The sequence below is a fragment of the Phodopus roborovskii genome, unplaced genomic scaffold (genome assembly GCF_943737965.1).
Source record: "Phodopus roborovskii unplaced genomic scaffold, PHOROB, whole genome shotgun sequence".
Taxonomy (NCBI): domain Eukaryota; kingdom Metazoa; phylum Chordata; class Mammalia; order Rodentia; family Cricetidae; genus Phodopus; species Phodopus roborovskii.
Window position 1 is genome coordinate 54,438,793 of NW_026126418.1, and position 26,645 is coordinate 54,465,437.

General features: G+C 34.8%; 1 protein-coding gene and 1 long non-coding RNA gene across 5 annotated transcripts in view; one reads left to right on the forward strand and one right to left on the reverse strand.

Annotated features, from left to right (window-relative positions):
- The window catches only part of LOC127222544 (uncharacterized), a 146,188-nt gene extending 125,955 nt beyond the window's left edge, over positions 1-20,233 (reverse strand). The window contains exon 1 of the long non-coding RNA XR_007834549.1: positions 20,087-20,233. This is a non-coding gene — a long non-coding RNA (uncharacterized LOC127222544). The remainder of the gene's footprint in view (positions 1-20,086) is intronic.
- The window catches only part of Orc4 (origin recognition complex subunit 4), a 37,765-nt gene continuing 31,115 nt past the window's right edge, over positions 19,996-26,645 (forward strand). Inside the window, exon 1 of one of the 4 annotated variants that reach the window (XM_051184729.1) lies at positions 19,996-20,144. In XM_051184729.1, the coding sequence (XP_051040686.1) occupies positions 20,018-20,144 (127 nt within the window). In that variant the 5' untranslated portion in view covers positions 19,996-20,017. Of the gene's footprint in view, positions 20,145-20,251; positions 20,305-21,074; positions 21,145-23,075; positions 23,101-26,645 lie in introns of those variants that run through there. The other 3 variants (XM_051184731.1, XM_051184730.1, XM_051184732.1) reach the window with 3 other exon arrangements.

Genomic DNA, 26,645 nt, shown 5'->3' on the forward strand with positions numbered 1-26,645 from the left:
TTAGCATGAAAGAAAGGTTGATTTACCAATTAAATTGCTAGGACCCACAGAATGAGACTGATTTCAAAGCTACAGGCTCATCATAAATGATTTCACATGTAACCAGGTTCAAAAACCAATGTTCTAGACTCAGAAGAAGAAGAAGAAGAAAAAAAAAAAATAAGATAATACAAAGCCAAAGAAAAAGTCTTGTTTATCATGTTAAAGAAAGGGAAACAATTAATAAATTATCTGATGCATGCATAATTCAAGAATAAATTGTGGGTTACCAAATGAGATGTTAGGTTGGCATAAATGCAAACAGGACAACTCTGAGCAACATTTTTAAAAGTAATCAATATCATTCACAGCAGCTACTTACATCTGCCTAGGTATAAAATTGAACAATGAGTATGGTCTACAGCAAAGATAAAGACAATTTTACACAAAGAACACAAAAATAAAATAAATGATAATTAGGCTGGATATTCCCCTATCCAAATATTAAATATTTTCAGATTTATATAGACTTACTAAAGAATTAAAGAAGATATTGTTTATCAGTAGGATAAAGTAATCATTAAAAATCAATCTAGACAGTATGAAGCACCATTGTATTCTCTTTCATTAATGGAGAAAGAGAAGCATGTGCATGGTCATTTTAACTTTAAAGAAAAGATAGTCTGAAACATAGCTAACAAGCATAGTTAACTACACTATTACAACATTTTAGTGTATAACTCTTGACAACAGATAACTTCAAATCAGTATTTTAATAAACTATCTGAAAGATAATAAATTATAAACTATAACTCACTGAGTAAAATAATTTACAAGTTACATGCAAAGATTTCTCTATGCACAGAATAATTTTTTCTTTAGTTTGTAATTAGAAGTTTATAGTGGTTTATTTATAATTAGTATCCTACTGAAGTGACTTCTGACAGCTTAGTAGAATTTCTGTGTCTCTTTAAGCCCAAGAAGGAAGTGATTTTACAAACATTTAAGTATATCAGTAGCACTCTCTATTTAAATACATCTTCAGTTGAAACTTTTCACAATTTTTTAACTCAGCATGTTCTATTTTTTGGGTTAAAAAAATTCTTAAAATTTGGCCCAAGATTAAATTAAAATTTATCACTTGTTCTTAAGAGACAAGCCACATGCAGCAGAAAGCAATGCAGCTTAAGACATACATGGTACATTATAAGCTAACTAAAAATTGTATGAAACAGAAGGTTTCTACTTTGAGAAAAGTTTTATGAATTAAAATCTGTTCCAAGCACCTCGCTACATCTAAAAAGAAAGTGGTCTTAGTTTTTGATACAAGGAATCTAAGGTTATAAAGCAGAACACTCACTTTTAATTCTAGTATGCATTTTTGTCTAGAGTTTGTTGAGTTTTATTTCTCCTTTGCCATATGCATTGTAGGAGGGATGCTTCCTGCGGTTACTATGTCTAGCTTTGCAGACTCAACTTTCAAGCATTTATTTACTTAGGAATATGTGAACATGTTATTGTGTTTTGCTTCCCCAAATCAAAAGAAGGGATAAATATGTACCTATTTTTTCAATTATTAAATATGCTAACCACATTTTGGATACTAAAAAATTGAACCCTTAAGTTTTGAATTTAGGAAGTGACCCAAAATTAAGAAAACATAATGTAAGCTAGTCAAAATCTTAACTGTGATAGACTATCCTTTCCATTTATTATAGGGCTGGGGGGTGGCTAAGTAGGTAAAGGTGCTAGCTACACAAGCCTCACCATCTCAGTCCAACTCTGAACTCAATCAAGTAGAGATCAGGATGCAGTGGCATGCTCCTATAACCCAAACACTGTATAGTAAGATGGGAGCTGGAGACACAAACCAGATGCTCAAGGATCTGCTAGCCTCCAGTACACAAAGCCGCAGCAGAAATAAGAGATTTGCCTCACTACATTCATAGAAATCAAGACCTGACTCTAACACCTAAAAGTTATTCTCCAACCTCAGCATATACACTGTGGTATACACAACACACACACACACACACACACACAGAGAGAGAGAGAGAGAGACACACACGCACGCACACGTGCGCAAAGAAACAATTGTTTTACATCTTTAAATTCATAATGAAATCATTCCTCATGAATATATATACATATACATATATATGATTGAGGCCTAATAACACGAATTTTAAAACAGTGCTACATTGAAACCATCAAAGGAAAAGCTGTGTTAATTACCCAAGAGTCCCAGTTTTTCTTCTTAATAGAAATAAGACTATGCCTTGCTAAATTCAGGATAAAGGAAGCAATTTTCTTCCCTGAGAAAAATAATGCCATACAATACTCCAAGGTTTTATAGAGGAGCGATTTAATAATATATCACCACACCCAGCTTTAGAAGGTTACAATAATCCCTGTGAGAAATCTTACACAAGGATGGTCTTGGGAAAACTCTGTAACAGTAAATACTAAAGAAAAGTAAAGTCCTTTTTAAATATTCAAATTAAATTTAAAATATGAAAAAAGTTCAAAAGATGATTCATCATATTTTTAAAAGGTTTCTTTTTATGTGTACGGTGTTTTGCCTGAATGTGTACATGCATGTGGACCATCCCTGGAACTGCCTTACTGGTGTACTGGGACACAGACTGTGGTCCTCTGCAAGCACAGCAAGTGCTGCTGCCCCTTAACATGTATTTTAAATATATTCCCACATGAAGTGCCTGCGACAACTTTCTAGCATCTTGCCTGAGTTTCCTTTCTGTCATAATCATGCTTAATTTTACATGGGAGATATAAGTAGACTAGGAAGCTAGTAATCTCAGTCCCAGATGTAACATTTGCTACATGACTTTGGATATGCATAAACTTTTTCTAGATCTCTCCCTCTCTCTCTTTCTCTCTAATAAAATTGAGAGCATAAAAATGTCAGCATTTATGATTATCACTTAGAAATGTCTGATTTATAATTCAATCCAGTCTATGACCGACTACTTAATACATATAGAAGTTAATGATTAGACCTTTTATCTTTTCTGTATCACTATGAAAAATCCAAGACTATGTCTCAAGTATGAAGACTCTCCTTTCTGTAGCAAACATAAAACAAATTTGTCTCCTTAAGACAACTTCCTTCTTCAGAAAATTGTACTACTCCCTTTAGTTCCTGAAGTCTCTTTCTAACCAATATTAACCTTTAGTACAGTCAAAAATGTCTGCAACTATCTCATTTTGAGGGAATAATCTTTCCACAAAGTACAATTTAAAAATATATTTAAGATATCATTTCTTGGCTAAAATTTAAAATGGTGTAAGTACATCAATTATCTGAGTTTTCAAACTAGAACAATTAAGTGAATTAAGTTTCCAAGTATATATACGAAACCAGCAAAATGAATATAAAAACAAAAAATAACATTTGAAAGCTGGTCTACAGTATTTAAACATGATTTTATGTGAAAATTAGTATAAATTTTATGTATATGAAAAAGAAAAAAAAGGCACAACAGGTGCCTACCTGTTGGCAAAGATAGCTCAGCAGTTGAAGCACTTGGTACACAAGTGCAACCACCTGAGTCCAATCCCTGGAACCCAGCATAAAGGTGAAGGAGGAACCAACTCTCACATAAATCTACATGTTTATATAAATTGTGCAAAATGTGTATGTATGCACACCATACATACAAAAATTATTCAATACTTTTGTCAAATAGACTTGAAAACTGAGTTTTATCTCTCTCTCTCTCTTTTTTTTTTTTCCTTGATACTGGAGATGTTAATTAAAGGTCTCAATCATGGTAGGTAAGTGTTGTACCATTGAATTACATCCCGAAATTCATTCTTCCTGTGTGTATATGCACAAGGGTATATGTTCTGATGGAGCCATATAAACTTTTACATTCAAGTATTTTGTTTCGTTGGTTGGTTGTTTTTGTTTGTTTGTTTGTTTTTGTTTTGGTCTAAGCAACCATCTACAATACTCTCATTCATTGTTATTTCTTGAGTTTTGGTTTTCAACTTATTTTCTGGATCTCAACCAGTTTATCACATTCTTAAAATAATGAATTACAGAGTTTACAAGAAAAGCTGAACACTTTTTAAGAAACTGTTCTCTGATGTCTTAACAAAAATATAGCATTTTCCTCATAAACAGAGGATTTTTAAAAATATATTTTATAATAACACATTCTTAAAAACTGAGTATCCCAGCAGGGTGTTGGTAGTGCATGCCTTTAGTCCCAGAACTCGGGAGGCAGAGGCAGGTAAATCTCTGTGATTTCTAGGCCAGCCTGGTCTATAGATCTAGTTCCAGGACAGGTTCCAAAGCAATACAGAGAAATCCTGTCTTGAAACAAAACAAAGCAAACAAAAAACTGAGTTATCGCGGTAAATAAGGATCAGGATAAACAAATAGGCCGAATAGATGTTTATTCAGGGAGAAATAACTTACAACCTAGACAGATGAACACCAGGAAATTCAACCCGATCCTCTCCTGTCCGAGTCACACCAGAAAGAGAGCACCTTTCCTGGCCCCCTCCGATCTCCTTCCACAGGTCACTTCCGCTCATGGCTCCACCCCCCAATGGGTGTGGTCAGTGCCAGAGAAGGACAATCTCACTACACTGAGTATCCCTGTTTACAGAAACAATACTAAGGTACATCTAAGAGAATTCACAAAACCACATTGAATCCATATAGACATACTAAGGTACACCTAGGAGAGTTCACAAAACCACACTGAATCCATAAAGACAGAATACAGACAGCATTAGGAATAAGAAAGTTTGACTAGTTCATAGGAGAGAGGAAAGCCATTTGGTGACTAAAGATAAGATAGTCAACCCTGAAGTATCCTAAAGGATAGGTAGGCCACCATGTGACTTTAATTAGACTCATCTGATTCTAAAGCATTTATTCACACAACCTCTCAGTGAATTAGTCTTAAAGAAAATCACACCAACACACACATACACACACACACACAAAAGAAATTTCTGAAGAACATTTATTTTGCTAACTAGGCTTTTTGAATTCTAAATAAAACAAAGAAGATAGCTTGGATTGTGAACATTCTGACACAGAATATTTTGCATCCCTATTTTAGTTTTTCTACTTAATTTCACATTGTCCACTTTAAAAGATATTGAATTTTCTGTATCTCTGTCTCTTTATGACAAGAAACACGTGTGTGCGTGAGTGTGCGCGCGCGTATTTGTCAAAATAAGCATCCAAATGTCTCCACAACCTATTTCCTGACAAATAAAGAACCTGATCAGAAAATAAACTTTCACCATGAATTTATCCTTTACTTTAAACAGTGTAAGATAATTTTTCAGATCATCTCTGAGACTGCATGGTAACAAGGACTTTGAGAATTCTGACTTACAGATCATCCACTCTAGTTAATTGTGTGGTTTTATGTGTTATCTGTGTTATCTCTGAGCTTTGGGACTGCGCAGTCTATTACTCACTATAGCAGACATGTTGGAATGGTGACTTAGTAACGTGTGTGTGTGTGTGTGTGTGTGTGTGTCTGTGACATATACATTATATATATTGATCTAAATTAAATCTTAAAATAATGGGGAGACAGAGACCCAACTGGACAGCTCTTGTTACTAAATGAAGCTGCCACTATTGGGACTCCTTACATGTAATTGAGTATAATTGAGTTGTTGGCCAAAGGTGTCCCAAGGGAACCACCAAAGCACCCAGGCTGTTCCTAAACTATGCTGCTCTCCACAAATTGACTGCAAAACCCCATCGTGGAAGACAATACTTACACAAGTCACTAAAGATGAAGAAGTCAAGCTGGTATCTACTCAGAGGCCTCATCCCTACAGTCTAGCATCTTTGTTACAATGAAGAAGTCAAGCTGGTATCTACTCAGAGCCTTCATCTCTACAGTCTAGCATCTTTGTTACAGGAAGGTATTCTGCATGCTACCAAAAGAGAAATGTAAACACTAACACAGCCACAAACCCTTGGATCAACAATAGTATTCTGCCTGCATGATATGCCAGGACATTTGTGGCCCAAAGCCTGTGGAAGTAACCAACCAATATCTGATTTGACTTAAAGTCCACTTGACACATACCAAACACTGTTTATATATCAAGAACCAGAGACCAGATAGACCAAGAACTTGGGTAAAATCAAACACAGGTGCTCTTAAAAAAAAAAAAAAAGTAACAATGAAATCACTCCTAATGACATTAAGTATGCTCATAGATCAGTGCTTTGCTCAACCATCCTCACAGAAGATTCCTACTGCAGCAAATGGAACAAATACAGAGACCCACAAACAGACATTTTACAGTGAGAAAGACACCTTGAAACATTCATCCCTAATTGGGATATGTCCATCAAATAACTCTTTGCAGAGCCCAGAAAACTCCTTGTTGGAGGAAATAGAAAGAATGTAAGCACCAGAGAGGATAGAAGATACCAAGAAAACAAGACCCTCAAAATCAACATGATCAAAGCACATAAGATCTTACAGAGAAACTGCAACAGCATGCACAGGGTCTGCATAGATCAGCACCAGGTCGTTTGTGTATATATTATGGATTGCAGTTTAATGTTTTTACGGGATTCCTGAGTATGCAAATGATTGAAGTCTATTTCTTGTGCCTTTTCTTAGGCTCTTTTACTTGTTTGTTTTGTCTAATTCTAGTATATCAGAATTTGCTTTATCATAATTTTATCATCCTTTATAAGTCTCTTTGCTTTCTCATGGAACAGAAAGGGATCCAGATGGGAGGGGAGTTGGGAGGGGGAGTGGGAGGAGACAGCAGAAACCACAATCAGGTGAGGGGGGGGGAGATCTACTTTAAATAAAAGAAAAATATCTATATAAAGATTTTTGGATCATATTCATATATATTTCACTATATGATTAAAAATAGAAACATTAAATGTAACACCTCTAAAATTCTTAGCACAGTACATGGCACACAGTAAAGTACTAAGTAGATCATTAGCAATTATATTAGAAAATTGAAATTAAGTACTAATAGCTCTTAAAATATTCTATAAACCTGATATTCTTTAATTATAACCATGGATTATTAACCTTATTTGGTAAAGGTAGTACTCATATATCACAGAACCAGTGTCTTTAGGAATATACTTTGCTATAAAGATAATAAGGAGGTATAAGCAAAAGGAACACAGCAATTCCTGAATAATGCCCAAACCAATCTTTATTCCCACTTAGAAAGTATAGCTGGCCCTTCAGAATTTTCCAACTCAGGAAGTTTTCTATTCAAATATGCTAATAATCTTTTCAAATAGTGGTGGTCTATGAACTGACTAGTACTCTAGTAGGTACTACTAAAAAAAAAAATGCTATGTGTTTTATGTGTATTTTAGAATGCTGTATTCATAAGTAAACATGTAACTCTAAATATTTGTTATTTTCTTATAGATTAAAATGTGCTTTGAAAACCATAATCTTGGCTGCCAAGACGGCTCAAGGAAGGGGTAAAGATACTTGCCATCAAGTCTAAAGACATGTTCAGTCCTTGACTCTCAGGGTGGAAAGAACACACTGGTACTGTTACAGGTTGTCTTTTGACTTCTACTTGTACACATGTGCACATACACAAACACATAAAACAAAGACGTAATTTCATAAGAAAGAAAAAAGGGAAAGGGAGGGAAATGCACAAGTGGGAATGGGAGATATCAAAGAATCCAAGAATATTAAGATCAAACTTATTTTTACAAACTGTTCATCATTAAAATTAATGCACTGAACAAATCTATCAACCCTCAAGTTTGTAGTACCCCAATCTATTCAATAAGTGCTGAAATATATCTTCACTGTTACATGTCTTTATGATATTTTGCTGTTAACAACTGACTCAATCCATTAATTCTATCATGTTCTTAATATTCTGTTTCTGGAGCCTCTGTTATCAGATGTTAACCATTTAATAAAAATAGAAGGTAGTATGTCCAAAGTTCAAATGGAATGAATGCAATTCAGTGATTGTTATATTAAAAAGATAAAGAACATAGCTTCAATTTTAATGTTTAAAATACGAATGCAAATCAGACAAATCAATATATTTAAATCTAACATCATGGAGTGAGACAAGATGTGTAACCTAGCCACCATTTTTAATTATATGTATTAATATGAATGTAAAAAAATGCTATTTGCATTACCATTTGTTACTAGCACTTTCCCACCAGCCTGGTCCCAGAGCCATGTCAGTCCCAAATACATGCAGAGACAGTGTATTAACTATGAAACCGTTGGCTGGTTACTAGCATTTCTTATTGGCTAGCTCTGTCTTAAACATTAACCCATCTCTATCAATCTAAGTGTTTCCACATGGCCTTATCTTACTAGAGAAAGGATCTGGACCTCTTCTCTTACATCCTACATCTTGACTTCTCTCTACTACATCTCCCAGAATCCTCCTTGTCTCCTAGTACAACCTATCTTGCCTTCCTATTTGCCAACAGTGCTTTATTTATTAAACAGTAAGAGAAACATATTTACAGAATGACATCTCTCATCATCTCTTCTTTCCTGTCAAAATAAAAAGGGATTCAACTTTAACATAGTAAAATATATAACAAAACAGTTATCAAATAAGACAGTTACCAATATTTAGTCCATAACATTATCAGAAATTAAAATGTCCGGTAATCTACCCTATCTTTATGAGTTTAAAGTCTTACATGTAACTTATCTTTAATCCTAAGTAAGAAAAAATATAGCCATAACTATCTGTCTTCAACTCCATCAAAGACCACAAAAGGATAATAAATTAACTCTGGAAATGACAGAGACAACTTGCTACCTAGACAGTCACCCAAAGTTCTTCTGTAAATTGGCACATCCATCTTCAGCCCATAGGCCATAGTGTATCTGGCAGAATTCTCAGGAGACAAACATAAAAGACAACTGAACTTTGCCGAGTCAGGTTAAGACAGCTTTTCTACCTCCCTGCTTCTGTAGTGATCTGTTAGATACTCTAGGCCTTAGCCAAAACTGTTTGCCCTGACATTGCTGTGAGACTTTAGGTGACTGTTCAGGTGGCCTGCTGTGTCTGTCTTGCTGCACCTTTTGGAAGCTGCTTGCCTCCACTTCCTGCCTACTCCAGTATTATTATCTTCCTTCTCAGGTCTTTGATTAGGTTGAAGATTATACTGCCACAATTATTGTTCTCCCTTCCTAGATAAAAATATTAGGTGCAAGACTTAAGCTTTCTAGCTTAGGATAACCCTATAGTAATCTCTGTTATGCCTTCAACCTAGTACTGGATATGTAGTTCTTGCCAATTGTTCTTGTTACCTCACTGCAATAGGTCTTAAGTTTGTATGTTCTTAATTTTCCTTTTTCTAGACCATACTTGATATTTACTGTCTTTCTATATAGTTTTATATCAAGCCTAAATCTTTTCTTTAGACTAAAAGGGGAATTGCAGTGAGATATCCACCCCACCGCACCTGTTGCATTGACCATGCCCAGTGAGGCATGGGAACAGGTACAGGCATGACCAAGGGTGACGAGGTCTGAGGTATCAGACCCCAGCTCTCTCTCTCTCTCTCTTGCTTCCTGGTCGGAGACAGAGAGCATCTGGAGTCATCCTTGGGATGGGAACCTACTGGCAGTCATCTATTTCTGGTGTAAGTGATTTCTCCCAGAATAAATATCCATCAGCCTGTCGCTTCCCAGATTATGTATTCCTGCGATAACCATTATAGTGTAATCCTATTTATCTAACCAGTACATGATATAATTTTTAAAATGTTTACATTCTAGTAAGTTATACACATGCATAACTTTTAACAGAGTTTAATAGAGTTGTCTTCTTTTCTCCACTTTTATTTGCTCCATGTATTACTGTCCTGTAGCTAGTAGCAGTTAATTATCTTCACAAGTTACCCCACATTAAGTATAACCCCTACCTTCATTTATTATCATCCCAGCACTTGAAATGGGCTTTCATTTCATAATATAGATTGGGCAAGCACAACTAGGTCCTTCTCTTTTGAACTCAAAGACATAGTTATTTTAGTTCCTTTTCTAACTTCTGCCTACTTATCTCTAGAAAAGTATGTTTATAGTTTCCAATGAATTTGTGTAAAAAAGACTATTTTGAGACCTGAAACTAAGATCATGACTGTAAGGGAAAGTGCATTATTAGTTTTAGAGTGAAATAAAGTATTCTTTAGTAACAACCATACCATAACTAATTGTGGGATTTTCTCATTAGGAATAAAGAGTATCTGTCTACTTTCCAGTATTAAACTTAAGGATCAAGGAAAGTTTACTTATAATGTCTTGGCAGTTCAGCTCATACCTAAGCCTCTAGCAGCCCTTGGGCTTTTCTTTTCAGGAAATGCTTCTCAATCATTATTAAGGTAACTCTTTCTCACAGAAATTACAATTAAACATTGCCCCATAATAGATGTCTCCACTGAAATCTCTAACAGTAAACTTCATGTAACTTTCAATGACAAAAAAAATTCTAGTTCTGTATCTGATGATGCAATTACTTGATTAGTAGTCTTTCTAACTCCGGGGTTTAGTTCTAGAGACTATACATACCAGTAAGCACACAATAGCAAACCACATATATTTGTTTAAGAAAGGTGATAGCAAGGTATTGGTAAAAAGAAGACAACAAATACCTAATTAATGAGAAACACAATTTTAAAAAATAAACTACTTCTCTTTTCAGCTAGAAACAGAACTGTGTTTGTTTAAATAAATTTGTCTATGCTTCAAAAAAGTAAAATCTTGTTGTTAAAACTATGGTTTTTAACTGACCAACTTCTGATCAATCAAAATATATGAATTAAATGGAGAAAACATAAGCTAAACTTCTTTACTTTTAAAATCTATATAAAATATGTATAGTTCATTGCCTATAATTTATAACTGCTCAAGAATCAACCTGAGTATGAATTTTAATAAACAACAAAAACAAAAAAACAAAAAACAACAACAAAAAAAATGCTGTAATCTTGGTAATATTTTACTACCTGAACTATATATCGTGTTTCATTCACAACTCACATCCAGACACATAAGCTTCAGAAACTATATTCTAGTTCTAATTGCACATTTAGCCATTTTCTTAATTTTTGTCCAATTATTTTCTCCTGTTTTCTGTTTATTTACTTTCTGGTTTAATTTCTGGGAAATAAAAATGAAAATCCAGAAATTTACAGGTATAATATCCTGTTACAGGTATAATGTTAGTAATAACATCCTTGCATTACCAAGTTATTTTTAACATTAATCTTTGCATGTAAAGTATTAAAAACAAAACTGCAAGACTGGGTTTGGCAGTGCATGCCTTTAATCCCAGCACTTGTGAGGTAGAAGTAGGCAGACAAGACACAGCTCTATGAGTTTCATGCCTTCTGATCTACATAGTAAAACCCTGACTTTAAAAACAAATAAACAAAACAACAAGAACAAAATAGTAATTGATTAAGTCTGTCAACATCCTCATCTCATTAGCTTTGTCCTAACCTGAAATCACTTTGTTCTGTAACAACTCAGTATTTCTCCATTAAATAAATCCCCATTAACTTATCCTTCCCAAAAGTAACAGTGATTAGCTTTACAGAATTCTGATACCTTCTTTACAAAGCATATCTACATACTCAGTTGGATATAATTTTGCAAAACTTCTAAGACTGATATTTAAAGGACATACTTCAGTTATTCTGAATAAACATATTCAGAAATATGTTTATTCTTTAAAATTTGCTTTATTTTTGCCCTCTATTCAAAACAGTAGCTGAATACCGAAAACTTAGAAATGTCAGGTGACTATATGTTATCTGCATTTCAGGAAACATATGGTAATTATTATCACTGATGAACATGTTTTACAATAGGTCTATGCATTCTTTCTATTTCAGACTAAAACTTCATAACTGACACCATCACCATCACTCAGGGTAGACTACCAGGATTGTCAATAAGGAGTAAAATATTTCAAACAACAGTTACACTATAAATACATTGTTCCTTACTGAAAGCATAATATTTCACTCTCTTACATAAGAAAACTAGAACAGACTGAGTGATTGTATATAAATCTATGATGACTTTAACAATACTAAATTTTCTCAAGGTATTCAGGGATCTAGTCACACAATCATTTCATTAGGCCTGCATTTTTTTTGAGTCATTTTTTTTCTTGCTACTTTAACATATAAACAAACTTTTTCATTATAAATTTGATAATATAAATAAAATTTTATCAAAATCAAATCTACATAATACTAAAACATACAAACATAGAGTTCTATACCTAGCAGAATTCCAGACATATCATTTCTATAAATAAAAGATGTAAGTGCTACTACTAGATCTGTAGATAGATAGATAGATGATAGATACATGACAGAGAATTTATATTTTCATGATATATGGTAGAAAATAAGCACCATATTATCTGTAATAACATACATTCTTATACATGATAGAATAGCCTACATATATTTTTATATAAATGACAGCATACTGTACGTATTATTTGACTTACTTTTCAACCTAGATTATTTTAGAAATCTATCCATATATTTAATCTACAACTCTATACATTTTGCCTATTTTTTAAATCTTATCTTCAGTTATCATATTGTATATCTTACCTTTATAGCTTAATTTATTCAATAACAAAGAGATTGTTTCTTAATTTAAAATGTGAGCCAAATGTATCTTTTGATTATACTACTTCAAGAGTTTACTAGCAATTATTCTATATGAATTTTCATCTTTCCTAAATGAAACATTTATAGCTGCTTTCAACAAAAAACATTTCTACAATATATACAGTAAGTCAATATATTAAAAAAAAAAAGAAAAAAAAGGAAAATCGCTTTAGGGAGAAGTAATGAATTAGGAAAAAATACCTACTAAATTAAAAAAACAATACATACACAATTCAAATCAATGTCTTACTAGGCTATATAAAACTAGATAAGCAGCTGAAGAAATTTTAAATTCATTAAACCATTATGAAAGGAAAAAGATAACTTGAACCACCTACTTAAAACACAGAACCACAAACAGCAAGAATAAAAAGAAAGAAAAGCATGTAGGATTGAATTAAAATCTGTTATTTGGACATAGACTTCTTTCATATACATAAAAATAGTGAAATAATATGGCTCCTAGTTTTAAATGGTAAAAGGCAGCATATTATTCTGTTCTTACAACTAGAACCAGGATTCAAATAAACTAAATAGCAAATAAAAGAGGAGGGAAGGAGAAAGCGAAGGAGGGAGGGAGGAAGGGAAGGAACTAGACCATTTAATAAACAAATAATAAATAAGTTAGGTTTTATTATCATCAAAAGAAATTGTAAAAGGGGAATAGAAAATACCACATATTATCTTTACAGGAAAGTAAGTTTGACTATAGGACGTGAATGCTAACATGTCCTATATTTAAAAAAAAAAAAAAATTCTTAGAGGAGTTGAAAAACTTACAAAAGCCTATGGTAACACAAATCAGCACAAACAACCAGCAATCCTTCTAGCTGGTATGGCTTGCTGATACATAGTGAACTAAACACTGTAGCTTTAATTGAAATTTGAATGCTATAAACAGTTAGATTTCTGGCTTTAGCCAGCATTGTAATGCCATCAGCAGAACAGAGATGGGAAGCATAAACAAACCTTTTAACTAGATTAGTCTCTAACATGGCCAAGAAATCCTTTAGCACAAACTCCATTGTGATTAATATGGAAAGAGGAAAATAGTTTTGGGATGATGCTTTAAAAAAACTCTGTATTATAATATGCATTCTAAATATTTTGATGTTTAATATTTATTGATGACAAACTTTATTGTTAATTTCTCAAATAAAAATCCTTTCCTTCTTTATATGGCAGTTTCACTTTAAATTGGTATATTCCAAACAGAAAAATGATTTAAAAAATCAGTACTTGCTTTCCTTAACTGTGGAGTATTTCTTTTGCCTACTACAGTAGGTAGTACAGCCTCAACTATGATTTTGGATCCTAATAATAAAAATGTATGGATTAAGTACATCAATGATGAACATTTCTGTACTCATGATGGATAAAACAATAACCCTGGCAACAAGGACGAATGCAAATAAAATTTAAGACTGGGTCTTAGGAAACATTTTCATATTTACTTCTAGGTTCTGACAAATTTTCAGTTAAAAAGTGGGGTAGAAAGGCGGCACAAGAATTTAAGTTTTAACAGTTAATACCAACCAAAAAATTTCCAGACTACTAAAACTTTTTACTTAACAAAGAATTTAGCAAAGAACCAATGCACAGATTTTTCAGCATTATAAGGTTGATTACACAACTCATTTTACTTCTTTAAAGTAATATATTCCAATAATTTGTTCAATTCTATGAAATTAATGAAAAGTTCTCTAAGAATAGGTTTTACAGGCCAACTATGTTAGATGAAAATTCTGTCAGATCCAACTTGGAATGAAGTATATGCTTTGCAGATACTACAACATCATTAGCCATTTGTATTTCCACTATGTCTACCTATATTAGAAAATAAATATTAATGTGTGTTGATATAGAAATGTCTTTTTTTCTCTTTGTTGAGCCCAAGAGTTAGAATTCTTACTTTTACCTTATTTTTAGATTAGCTTAAAAAAAAAGTATTTGTGACCAGACTTATTCTTTTCCATTGATTAAAAATTGTTCTTATATATCAGAAACATTTTTAATTATCTATTCTTACCTACAAAAGATAACACAGATTTCCTTAGTACTTAATAACTTTTCCAAACACTGGCATACTGATCATAGAATAACAGTCCACATAAGTATACGGTATGAATATACATTTACTAAGAAGGAACATAGAGAATGAGTAAAAAATAGGAAATTCTGAGTTAACTAATCTTTTTCCTTAAAGAAAGTAAAAAGAGCAAAAATAAAAAAAAAAAAACAAAAACAAAAACAAACTAACAAACAAAAACCTCTGGCTTACTGCATTAAAAACATTTTCATTTAGCAGCTGCTTTTAAACACCCTGTTATTTTGTGGCATTCCACTAACAAAACATTTGTATAAAATTTGCTAGAAGAAATATCTTGTTACATACTGTTGTAACATCCAACTTCATTTAGCAAAACACTAAAAGTAACTCCATGCAAGTTAAAGGAAGGTCAAATGAAAATTTCTGTTGTTATTTTGTTATGTAAAGGGAAGATTGACTTTATTTATGCTTTAAGTTGCACTCTGGGTTGTATCCTAAGAGACTGGGGTTTAGTTTGTTTTGCCATCCATCCTGTACACTTCAAAAAATTTTTCATCATCCTACCTATAAAGCTATCAGAGCCATCATTTTACTAATTCTTTCCACAGTACAAATTGATAAAACACTTTATGATTACATTTGAACTAAGAAGTGGCCTATGTCTAATATAGAGCTTAGTGTAGTCTACTGATAAAAAGTTACTTGGTAAACAGTTTCCTTATATGGAACATGGCACAATCACGTAAATGTAAAAACTGGGTAAAACTGATAAATTCATTTAGGTGCTACACACTTACAAGAAATAATGAGTATTACTAAAGTAAAAACAATGTGAAAGAGTTCAGAATTTACCATTTAGAATCAATTTGCTTCTAAGAGGCAGACACCCCTTTTCTTCAATGGTGAATCAACATTATTCTAAAACATATATGGTAAAAAATGAGAAGTGAATGTAGCTTTTTCTCTCCAAGATACTTTTCAATTATGTATTAAAACTACTAAAGAAACTGATCTAGGGTTTTTGCTTTTTAAAGAACTCATCTATTAAAGTTCTGACTCATTTTATTAAAACCATAGAAGCAATATCACATAAGTGGTATTAAACATAGCAACTGTTTTAGAAATAAAATGAGGAAGTTATTTCATGAGGATCTTGAAGAAATATGCCTCATACATGCTAAAAAAATTCTAAAACTCATAAAAAGTAGGTACTAATTTATTGGATTTTAATCACATTGTAAGAATTGCTTAAAATAAGGTACAAAGCATTTAAGCACTCAAAATGAATATATATACCTTCCAAGAACACTATGAATGCTTACCTGCTCTCTGAAGTTTAACAGAAAAAAAAATATTTTGAGAGCAAAACATTAAATTAGAGAAAATTGCCATTTTTATTTTGAAAAAAATGTAATAAATATTTCTAATAATTTTCAAATCAAAGAACTATATTTAAAATAAAACCCAGCAATAGCAGTCACATGAATGACGTTCAAAGTCTAAAGCTTTGAATTAAAAATCCTTAAAGTATAGTATTATGCAGAGATTTTGTTATATTAGTCTATTTTAATAAAGTACAGTAATAATGTCCTAGAACGGCCATTTTCCCACCTAAGAATATAAATATTGTTAATATAAAATTTATTTTTCAGTTAAAAGAAAAAAAATAAAGATTTAACCAATACATCTGTGGAATACAATTAAGAAATCTCTTTACATGAAATTGCAGGGCCCATTCTTGTTTTCAGATGCCTAACATAGTGCCTAGCAGGAGATACTCTATAGATATTTAATTAATTTCTAAGCACAATCTATTTTCACATACATTCAAACTCCAGCAAAGTTTACAAAGATACGTAATTGGATATAGGCTTTCTGGCTGACTTCATGTGGTCCCACTGATGACTAGGTGTAAATCTTCATATCCGTAGAAATTTGGAAAGCTGATAATTGTCTGGGTAAGGACCAAATATCAAAGTCAAGGAAACATGGCACCTAAGTAACAAATGCTTTTATAGAGCTGGTAAAAGCAGCCTCATCACTCCAATACCCTATGATATCAATTGTTCACTAAAATGAAACAAGTGCATCCTGAACAAATAAATGTTTAATCAAGTCTATAAGTAATTGCTTATTCAAAATAAGCCACTTCTGTCAAATACTTTCCTGATGAGAATTAGAAGGAAATATGTTTTTAATTCTTACTACAAGTACCACATTTTTAACAACATTTAATTTTGCTGTTAATTAGAAAATGTGAGAGCCACAGCAAACCAAGAAAAAGAAAATTCAAAAAAAAAAAAAAAAAAAAAAAAAAACCTTTCAAGGTAATGATAATTATACCAGGAAGGAGGGAGAAAAGGGGAAAGGAAATTAATCTCACACATGTTGAGTGAAGAAAAAAAAATATACCTATTTTTTTAAATTAATATGTATTAGATGGCCCTACTATATACCATGTTTGATATGAATGAGCTGCATCATGTTCTAATCAGATGAAAAGTTTAGTCCTTAAGTGGTTCATTAAATCAAACCCACAGTGAATATTTATAATTCTAATTGTTGTTTTTAATAGGGGTTCTCAATATAAGAGTAAGAAATCTATTTACTGAGCTGATTAATTGGAGTTTGGAAGGGGGATAGTATTGGAGAAAGCCAAAATGATTCTGAAAAATAATACACAAGGAGTGAAATTAGTACCTCTTTTATGGGGCAACAACAAATTATTGCTTTATAAATAGGCAAATCATAGCTCTGATGCTATACACCTTCATTTATTGAAAAGAACTAGTCTAGACAGTTATGATAGCTGCTTGCTTTTAATCCCAGGACAAAGAAGGCAGAGGCAGGTGGATCTCCATGAGTTAAACTAGCCTGGTCTAGATATGGATCTCCAGATCATAGACTCTGTCTTGGAAAAAGTCTCTGTATAACTTTGAACTATATACGCAGAATTGTGCATGAAAGTTCATTTCTAACAAAAACAAAACAAAAATCTTGGAATCATGAGTAAATTCTTCAGGCTTTCTAAATATCACAGCATGGAAAATGAAGTTATATAATGTGACCTCTGAGGTATTATCTACTTGAAAAATTATCCTCCTAAAATATCAACAGTATTTAACATTTAGAATATAAGCATACTAAAAATATAATAAAATATTTTAAAGTCATAAGTTTTTATCTCATTTACAAAAATATAGTCTTCTATCCATACTAGGGATTAAGTAGGAAATAAGAGAATAGGAATAATTTCAAAGGAAAAACAAACAGATGGGTATGGTAGCACATGCCTGTACTTCCACCACTCAAAAGGCTAAGGAAAGATGATCATGAGTTCAAGACCAGACTCAATTATATACCAAGACTCTGTCTCAAAAAAAGAGGAAACACAAACTAAACACAGGCATTAAATTCAAGTATGAATTTTTACTCAGCTGCCTACTGGACAACTACTACCCCAATTGTCTATACAAGTTATGTACTTGATATTGGTTCCTTTAATAAGTTCTACATTCTATCTATTATACTATGACAGCTAAGTTTTCAAAATGACAGATACACTTAGGTAGACCAGTATTAGTAGTATTTATGATGGGAGAAAACTTGAAATTAGCACAGATTTCTACTTAAGTGCAGCAATCACATCTTAGAGAAAGGCTTAAAAAAAAATGTTCAAATTTGTAACAGGAATGAAAGAAACAGGACCATATTGTTTACTGCTACACAGTACCCCACTAGGTGTGAATGTCTACATTTACACACAGTTGGTAATTAAATTTTTACTGAACAAGTTTCTACATATGCAATGCTTTTTGGTCACTAAAATATGAGCATATCATGTTGTGGATTTACCATCAAGAAAACAAAATAAAACACAAAGGACCTTCAGTTTGTAAGACTATAAGATAATGTCAAATATCTTTACAGATTTATTTCTTCAAGCTGATCTAATTCCTGTTCTCTATTGACATAAATTTTGGAATCAGAGAAACCAATGCAGTTTTTAAAAGGGGAGAGAGAAAGATATACAGTGAGAATATGAATGTGGGTATCCATTTTCAAAAAACACTTCCTAATGCAAGCTATAAATGAGGCCTACAACAGAAACATATTTTTAGTGATTGTGAGAGAAAATATAGCACTATATTTTGAAATATAATAGATAAATATAAATAAAATGTAGCACTATAAAATGAAGCCACTAACAATAAACCAAGTAAGAATACAGAAGGCATTTTTTTATCGAAACTGTTATTCTATAAGCCTAAATCTAGATTTACCTTTCTATTTGTTCCCAATTATAACATACTAGCTACAACTTAATGATTTCTTTAACTCATGAAAGTGTATTTTTGAAATTTATTTCCTTTCACATGCTATGAACAATATTTCACTGCCTCTAGATGAAAAACTCATCTCAATTTACAACAGTAAATAAATAATTCAGTTAAAACTGAAAGTGGTACCAATCCAGCAAAATATTGATGGGGAGGGTTGGCCTTCTATGCAGCAAGAACAACATAAAGTTTTCAATGGGGATTACTTGTTCAGACAAGTTACAAGGATTAGAGTGGAAAAAAAGAACAGTTATGAAATAGCAAATATTTTCATGTTATGGAAAATACCAGAAACGTATGTAGGGAAAGATAATACCAGTGGCATTTAAACTTTAAGGATTTTAAGCTTTGAACTTTATATATTCAAACATGAAACAAATATTTTACAAAAAAGATGCAAGTGTAAAACCCAACCAAATGACTTATGAAAATTTGAAATTTGCTATGCAATTCAGACAAAATAAAAAATGGAGAAACTAAACACCTAACATCAAAACCAGTCAAGTCTTCCAACACTAAAGTCAATATCCAAGCCACAGACAGAAGCAAAAGACAGAAACACTCAGGTCTACAAATGGAAAAGCAGTTTCAACACAATTTAGATCCCGACATTTTCCCACTCAGAAACAAATGCAGGCAGCTTTTCCTGGGGAAGGAAAAAAAAGCTCTCCAAACGTAATTTTTTAAGTGACATCTAGAAAGTATGCCTCTTTCTGTCTCTTTCCCAGGCGCCTCATTGGAGGAAGGAGGGGGTTGTTTTTGTAGTCTCCCCCACTGAAGCAAGGCACAATCAGATGTTAGCTGGAGAAACCACTTTTGACAACAGCAAACGAAAATAAAAGTGTCCTTCCTTCCCTGACAGGGTGGACACCCCACCTCACACACCCCTCCTTCACTCACCCCCAGCACCACCCCCTCCTCACCCCAGAGCTCCACTGCGTATGAGGTTTGATGCTACTGCTGCCCGGAGTGAAAGTCAGAGCCAGAGGAAGGCAATGGAGCCCCCACAGACACACTTACCTTTCCTGCCCCCCACTTTTGAGTGCCTTCCCTGGAGCTGTGGAGGATGACACAAAGGGTAATAAAGGGGGGGAGTGGAGGAGGAGGAGGCAAAGGAGGAGGAGGAGAGCTGGGGAAGTGGCTGCTCCCGGTGTAGGGAGATGTCTCCAGCCAGGGCCAAGCAGCAGCAGCAACAGCAGCAGCAGCAGCAGCAGCAGCAACAGCAGCAGCAGCAAAGGGTCTGTGTTGCTAAGAGGCTTTTGGTCTCTTCTTTCTCTCCTCCTCTCACGGCCACAGAGAAGGAGGGTGGAAGGGGCTCTGGAAGCAGGCGAGTAGAGGGCTGAGGGGGGTAGGAGTCGTGGATGGGGGTTTTCTAAGAAGAAGAAACTCCTCTCCTGTCTCTCTGGCTCAATCCCCCACTCAGGGCTCGGAGCTGGAGGGTGGGGGAGGAACTCAGCCGCCTTCCCCCCACCCCCCTCAATTCAAGGTTGAAGTGGGGTAAAATTAGTGTCCTGTCCCTTTAAAAATAGAAATAAAAGGTGCCCCCCCTCTGCCACTGCCTCTCTCTTCATCATCAGCTGCTGCTGCTGCTGGGGTCTCTCTGCTTGGGGGGGAGGGGGGGCTCGGGTAGAAGAGACGGGAGGCACTCACTGCGCATGTCCCTTTCTGACGGGAGGCTGGTTGGTGGAAGGCAGGAGGAGGGGGAGGGGAGGAAATGAGATGTTTTCCCAGAAGGCTCCAAGGCGCTGTCGACCCGGAAGACATTGTAGCAGGGGGTAGAGGGGCGGGGGCGGGAAGAGGGAGGAAGTTGCTACTCTCTAACACCCGCAGCCGCCTCCTCCCTCCTTAGGGAAAGTGGAGGGACGGAAGTAGGCGTGGACCGAGGGGGAAGGTAGGTCACGTGCCGGGGCGGGGCGTGGCCGAGGAGGCGGTGGGAGCGCTGCGCATGCTGGGAGAGTCTGGGTGCGCTGTGCGGGCACGGCAGGTGAAGCGGAGCGGATAAGGGGGTGAGCATCCTGTGCCCTCGTAGTCGGCGGCGGCCGGCTCTGCCCCGGTGTAGCCAGGCATTACTGCGAGAGGTAAGGGTGGTCTCTGAGGCACGGTTAGGGCGGCAGTGGCCACTGGCGGGCGGGAAGAGCAAACATTTCAGCCCGAAGAGACCGGGGAAGAGGTAGCCTTGTGTAGGCCGGGCGGGCCTAGAGCAGGACTACCTCAGGCTCTTGGCTTCCTGGCCATGCTGTGGAGGAAGCCCTCAGCAGGGCAGAGATTTCTGCAGGGACTAATTGCAGAAGGCTCCCGGGGTGAGGTACGTGATTGGCCAGTGTGGAGAGAAAATCGGGTTCTCTGCAGGTGACCAGCCACTTCACTCCTGCTCCAGAGCCTGTGACCCAGCAGCAAAAGCCAAACAGGATGTGTGAATTTTGGTCATCTTCCACGGTAGCCTTGCATTCCTCCCTTTTGTTTTCCTTACGATTTTGGAGAGGCCGTAGGCAAGGTTGACGTGAAGGCTCCCTGAGCGCTTTGCCTGAATGCTGCCACACAAAAGACTGCACGTTCTGAGGATGCGTGGAATTATATAGTCCTTCATAGAGAGTTTTTTTTTTTTTTTAACTTAAATAGAGACACGTCAAAATTTTCTTCTCTCGCAGAGTAGAAGAGAAAGCTTTTTATCTGGGTCTTTTGGGCTCTTGTTGGTGTGTGTGTGTGTGCGCGCGCACATGTCTGTGAAATAACGGTTTCTTTTCCACCTACACAGTTTTTACTATTAAAATCATTAGTTTTCATTGCTTTGATCCAAATCGTTTAATAAGATTTTTTTAAGAATCCGAAGGTCCCCAATTTATTGTTAGTATTATTAATTTTAGTTTTCAGCAGAATTCACAGTCATTAAAAGTTATTTTTACTAATTTTACTTGCTGCAAGACCATACAGTGTACCATATTTATGTATCCATTATCCTGGACTTACCTTTTCTTTGTGAGAAGGAGGAAATTATGTCACATGGACTCAAAACAAAACCCCAGTGCCCTAAACTTTTCTAGTAAACCAAGTCTTAATCTTATAATGGAAAAAAAAATACATAGCAAGAAAACTAATATGACCTAAATAGAACTTTTAAATCCTGTTTCATGCTATTTTACTGTGATGAGGGGAGGAAGAATTCTTTGTCATGCTTTAGAGTTCTTGTGGATGGATTCTGATATCAATATACCATTGTCTTTGTACAAACATAGAATGAACTGTTAGTAATTACCTCCTGAAAATTGAAGCCTTGACTTTTATTTTCATGTATTTATAAATTAACTTGTTGTCTTTGACAGGAAGTCCAGGTTCTAGACCTTTTTTGAATGTGTTTCTGCTGACTTACAGTGTTTTGTTATTTCTTGGGTATCTGTACCAGCTATGGCCTTTGGGAAATTACAGGAATATGTTGTGGGATAATCTTTTTGTATACTGTAAAGATGTGTCTTTGCCTAGGTGCCTTCTGATTGGTTTAGTAAAGAGCTGGACAGCCAGTAGCTATGCTGGAGAGGATAGGCAAGATTTCTAGGGAAAGAAAGGAAGAGGAGATAAGTCTAGACTCTGGGACACCAATGCCACCAATGTGGCAGAACATAGATGAATAGAAGCAGTTTAATTTGAGTTATAAGAGCTAATTGGAGTCAAGCCTAAGCTAAATGGCAAACTTTCATAATTAATAAGTCTTTGGGTTATTGTTTGCAGGCTGGTGGTCCCCATGAAAAGGTACTGTTACAAGATTATGTAAGGTACAGGATAATGGTATTTTTGAGACATCACACTTTTCTAGGAAAGATTCCTAGGGTTGTTAGTTATAAATTACTTTGGAATTTCCCACTATATACATAACATTTTTTAGCAGGACTTAAAATTATGTTCAAATCTTGCCATTTTCCCATGCCTTGATTAGGTTGTCCTTAATTTCTCAGCTTAAGCGGTATGATTGTCTGAGTAACTCACCTTTGCTTGGTTGGCATTGAGCTCTGATGTTTTATCATAATCCATCAAAGCCTCAAGTGAGTCAGCTTTTTTAGTGACCACATCTTTTGTATATGTCATAAGCATAACAATGACTAGATGTGGGCCTTGTTTCTGATTTACCTCTTTAGATTTAGGCATGCAATTTCAAATGGCTTTATTCCTTTTATTGTCATGTGTGTGCATGTTTTGCCTCTGTAAGATGATCTATCCAGTTTGCCTTTACCATACCTTTAACTCTCATGAACTTTTTGTTGTTGTATTAAGTGGTAGAAGTTCTTGATTCTTCTGAATGTGTGGGAAGGATACATTGACAAGGAGCAGTTGCTTAGAACTAGACAAGTGATACTTAGAAATTATCCATCCACGGAACAGCCATCCAAAAATAAGATATCATTAAGTATGTTCACTGATTTTCAGTTTCCCTTTTAGCATTCTTAACCACCTATGTCAGTAAAATATAAAATTAGTTTGGCTTTTTTTAGCATATGTAAACAGATTGTATGTTGTATAGCAACTTTTTTCTCATGCTGCCAAGATTTAACTTCATTGACACATTAAACTATAAGCTATATTTCCATTAACAAATACTAATACCTCATATCACATATAGTAAAAACATGGAAATGGTTGGTATATTTGAATTAAAAAGCTAAATCTACATCAGCATTAATAGTAATTATAAAATTGAAAAACAATGTTATTTAAAGCTTAATACCCTAAGGGTTAGCCAAAGCAACTGAAAAATGTTCTGAGACAGGAAATAAAGGCTGTGATACCCACCCCACCCTATATCATAACCTTACTGGACTAAGCAAAGTGCCAAGACAAGATCAAAAAATTTTAGCCTCCCTGTAACAGAGTTGTGAGGCAATTTTAAATATAAACCATGTAGAAGTATGTCATCTTTTTTTTTTTTTTTTTTTTTTTTTTTGTCTGTTTTGCAAGATTTTCCTATGTAGTCCCAGGCTGTCATAGCATTCCCCATGTAGCCTAGGCTGCCTTTGAGTTTACCATGATTCTCTTGACTCAGATTCTGAAATACAGACTTACAGTTTGGGTTGCCACAAGTAGTGGTTTTTACCTTTGAAAGTTTTACCTTAAAAAGGAAACAAACAGCTTAAAAATATTTTGTAGTTTTAATAGCTTGTCTTCTTGTACCATAGAGGCAAATTTAATTTCAGAAGTAAACTAATGTGTAAGTTAAGTTAATTGTAAAGTTATAACCAGGAGTAAAGTTGCTACATCCCTGCTTGTAAACCCTGTCCTACCCTCTCTACTATTGACATGGTTTCTAGTATAACTCTTGCCTTGGTATGTTGTATTATTTACAGTTAATAAGCCAATGTTGAAACATCAATAGAAGTCTGAAATTGACAGTGGAATTGTCTTTGTATTACACGTTCTGAGTGTTGTCATATAGTATTACTAGTATGCTGTCTTGGCGGGGTGGGGAATCTCTTGTGACTACTTGTCAGTGTTTCTGTAATTTTGCCTTTCATCATCTACAGAGTTGAACAGTCTCTAGCATTTCCCAGGTGGCTTCTTTCTCTTAGGAGTAGCTGTCTAAAGTCTATTCTTGTCTTTTTTTCGTGGTTTCATAGCTTCTTTTTAGCACAGTAAAAATCATTGTAGGGCTGTACCAGTTTATCCCCTCTATTGAAAAACAGCTTGCCTCTAAGTTTCCATGGTTACTAGTATAAATTCTATGTGGGTATGGTAGCATTTAGCTTTAATCACAGCTATTCAGGTATTTAGGTAGGAAGTAACTTGAATTCAGGCATTCCAAATGAGCTTTGAATGTCCATTAGTGTCATCCTTTTTTCAGCATGGGCAGTCATGCTAGTGAGACTTTTGGCTCTTAAAATCTTTCTGCCCCTTCCTCTTACACAATGTTCGCTGAGTCTTAGGTGTCTGGAATATTTTATGTATGTATCTATTGGAACTAGGCTTCATGTTTTTGCATTTTGATTGGTTGCGGTTTTCTGTAGTGATCTCCATCTTTTTCAAAAAGTTTTCATACTAAGGTGTGAAGACTACATTTATCTTTGGGTATAAAAACAAGTGTTAATATATTGTTGTTATGGATTATCTGGAATATCTTGTATATGTATCCATTGGAACTAGGCTCCGTCTTTGCATTTGATTGGTTATGGTTTTCTGTAGTGATTCCCACTTTTCCAAAAAGAAATTTTCTTAATGAGGTGTGAAGACTATACTTACCTTTGGGTATAAATACAAATGTTTATAGATTTTTGTTAGGGATTATGTTGGTTTAATAAATTATTGGTTGTAGAGTCTCCTTTAATAACTATGATTTCACTAGTTCTAAATACTAGGTTTCTAGTACCAGGCATGATTATCCATTTTATTGAATGAGTCTTAAGTCCAGTTAGAGAACAAATCGTTGCTACCAAAATAATGTTTGCCACCATACTGGTTGGTGACATGGTTCATAGGTGTCATAGCAACTGTTGGTTGCTTCTCTCTTTTGGAAGCTTGTGTGGTATCTTCTGGTACCATGAATACTAATCTTCAAGGAAGAGGATCATTTCAAGCTCAGGGGTCTTTGGGCCCTGTTTCTTAAGTGCATGGTGTCTTCAGCAATAGTGACTTAGGTTCCACCTCGGGGGGGGGGGAGAGGGGTGTAGCCACGGACACACCAATAGGCTGTATGTTTTGGGACTCTGTTTAACAGCTCTGGCCAGGAATTCAAAAGAGGGCTTCTTATGCCTGCTGTTGGGGTTTTTTGTCAGGTTCTCTTTAGCTCCTGGGTCAACCCAAGTAAGAAACTAACCAAGTCAGTGAAAGACTTCTGTAATTAAAACTTTAGGACACTGAAGAAAGAAATTGAAGAAGACACCAGAAGATATGTCTCCTAATGCTCTTGGATTGATGAAATTATAAGTGTGAAAATTGTTATTCTTCCAAAAGTAACCTACAGTCCTCATCAAAATTCCAACACAATTCTTCATAGAAATTGAAAAAAAAAAACCAGTTTATAACAGCCTCATGGAAATATATATACCCAAGACAGGATAGCCAAAACAATCCTGAATAATTAAAAAAAAAAAAAAAAAAAATGTTGGCAGTATCACCATTCCAGATTTCAGGTAATAGTGTGGTATTGGCATGAAAACAGACTCATTGATTTAAGAACCACACATAAATACACACAACTATGGACACCTCATTTTTTGGCAAAGAAGCTAAAAATGCAGCATTGGAGAAATGACAGCATCTTCTACAAATGATGCTGGTCAAATTGATGGTTGAATGTAGAAAAATGCAAATAGATCCATATTTGTGAGCATGCACAAAACTCAACTCCAGTGAATCAATGACCCCAGCATAAGACCAGACACCCCTGAATCTGATAAAGTGAGAATAGGCTTGAACTCATTGGCACAGGGAAAGATTTTCTGAACAGGATACCAATAATACTATCACAGGTGTTAAGACCCATACACTGCGTGTCCAGTGGAACTTACATCTTGGCAATACAATCCTACAGCTGTCTGATTGGACCTTGGACTTAGGACATGAATTATTTTACCTTGTTTTGTTCACTTAACTTTCTACT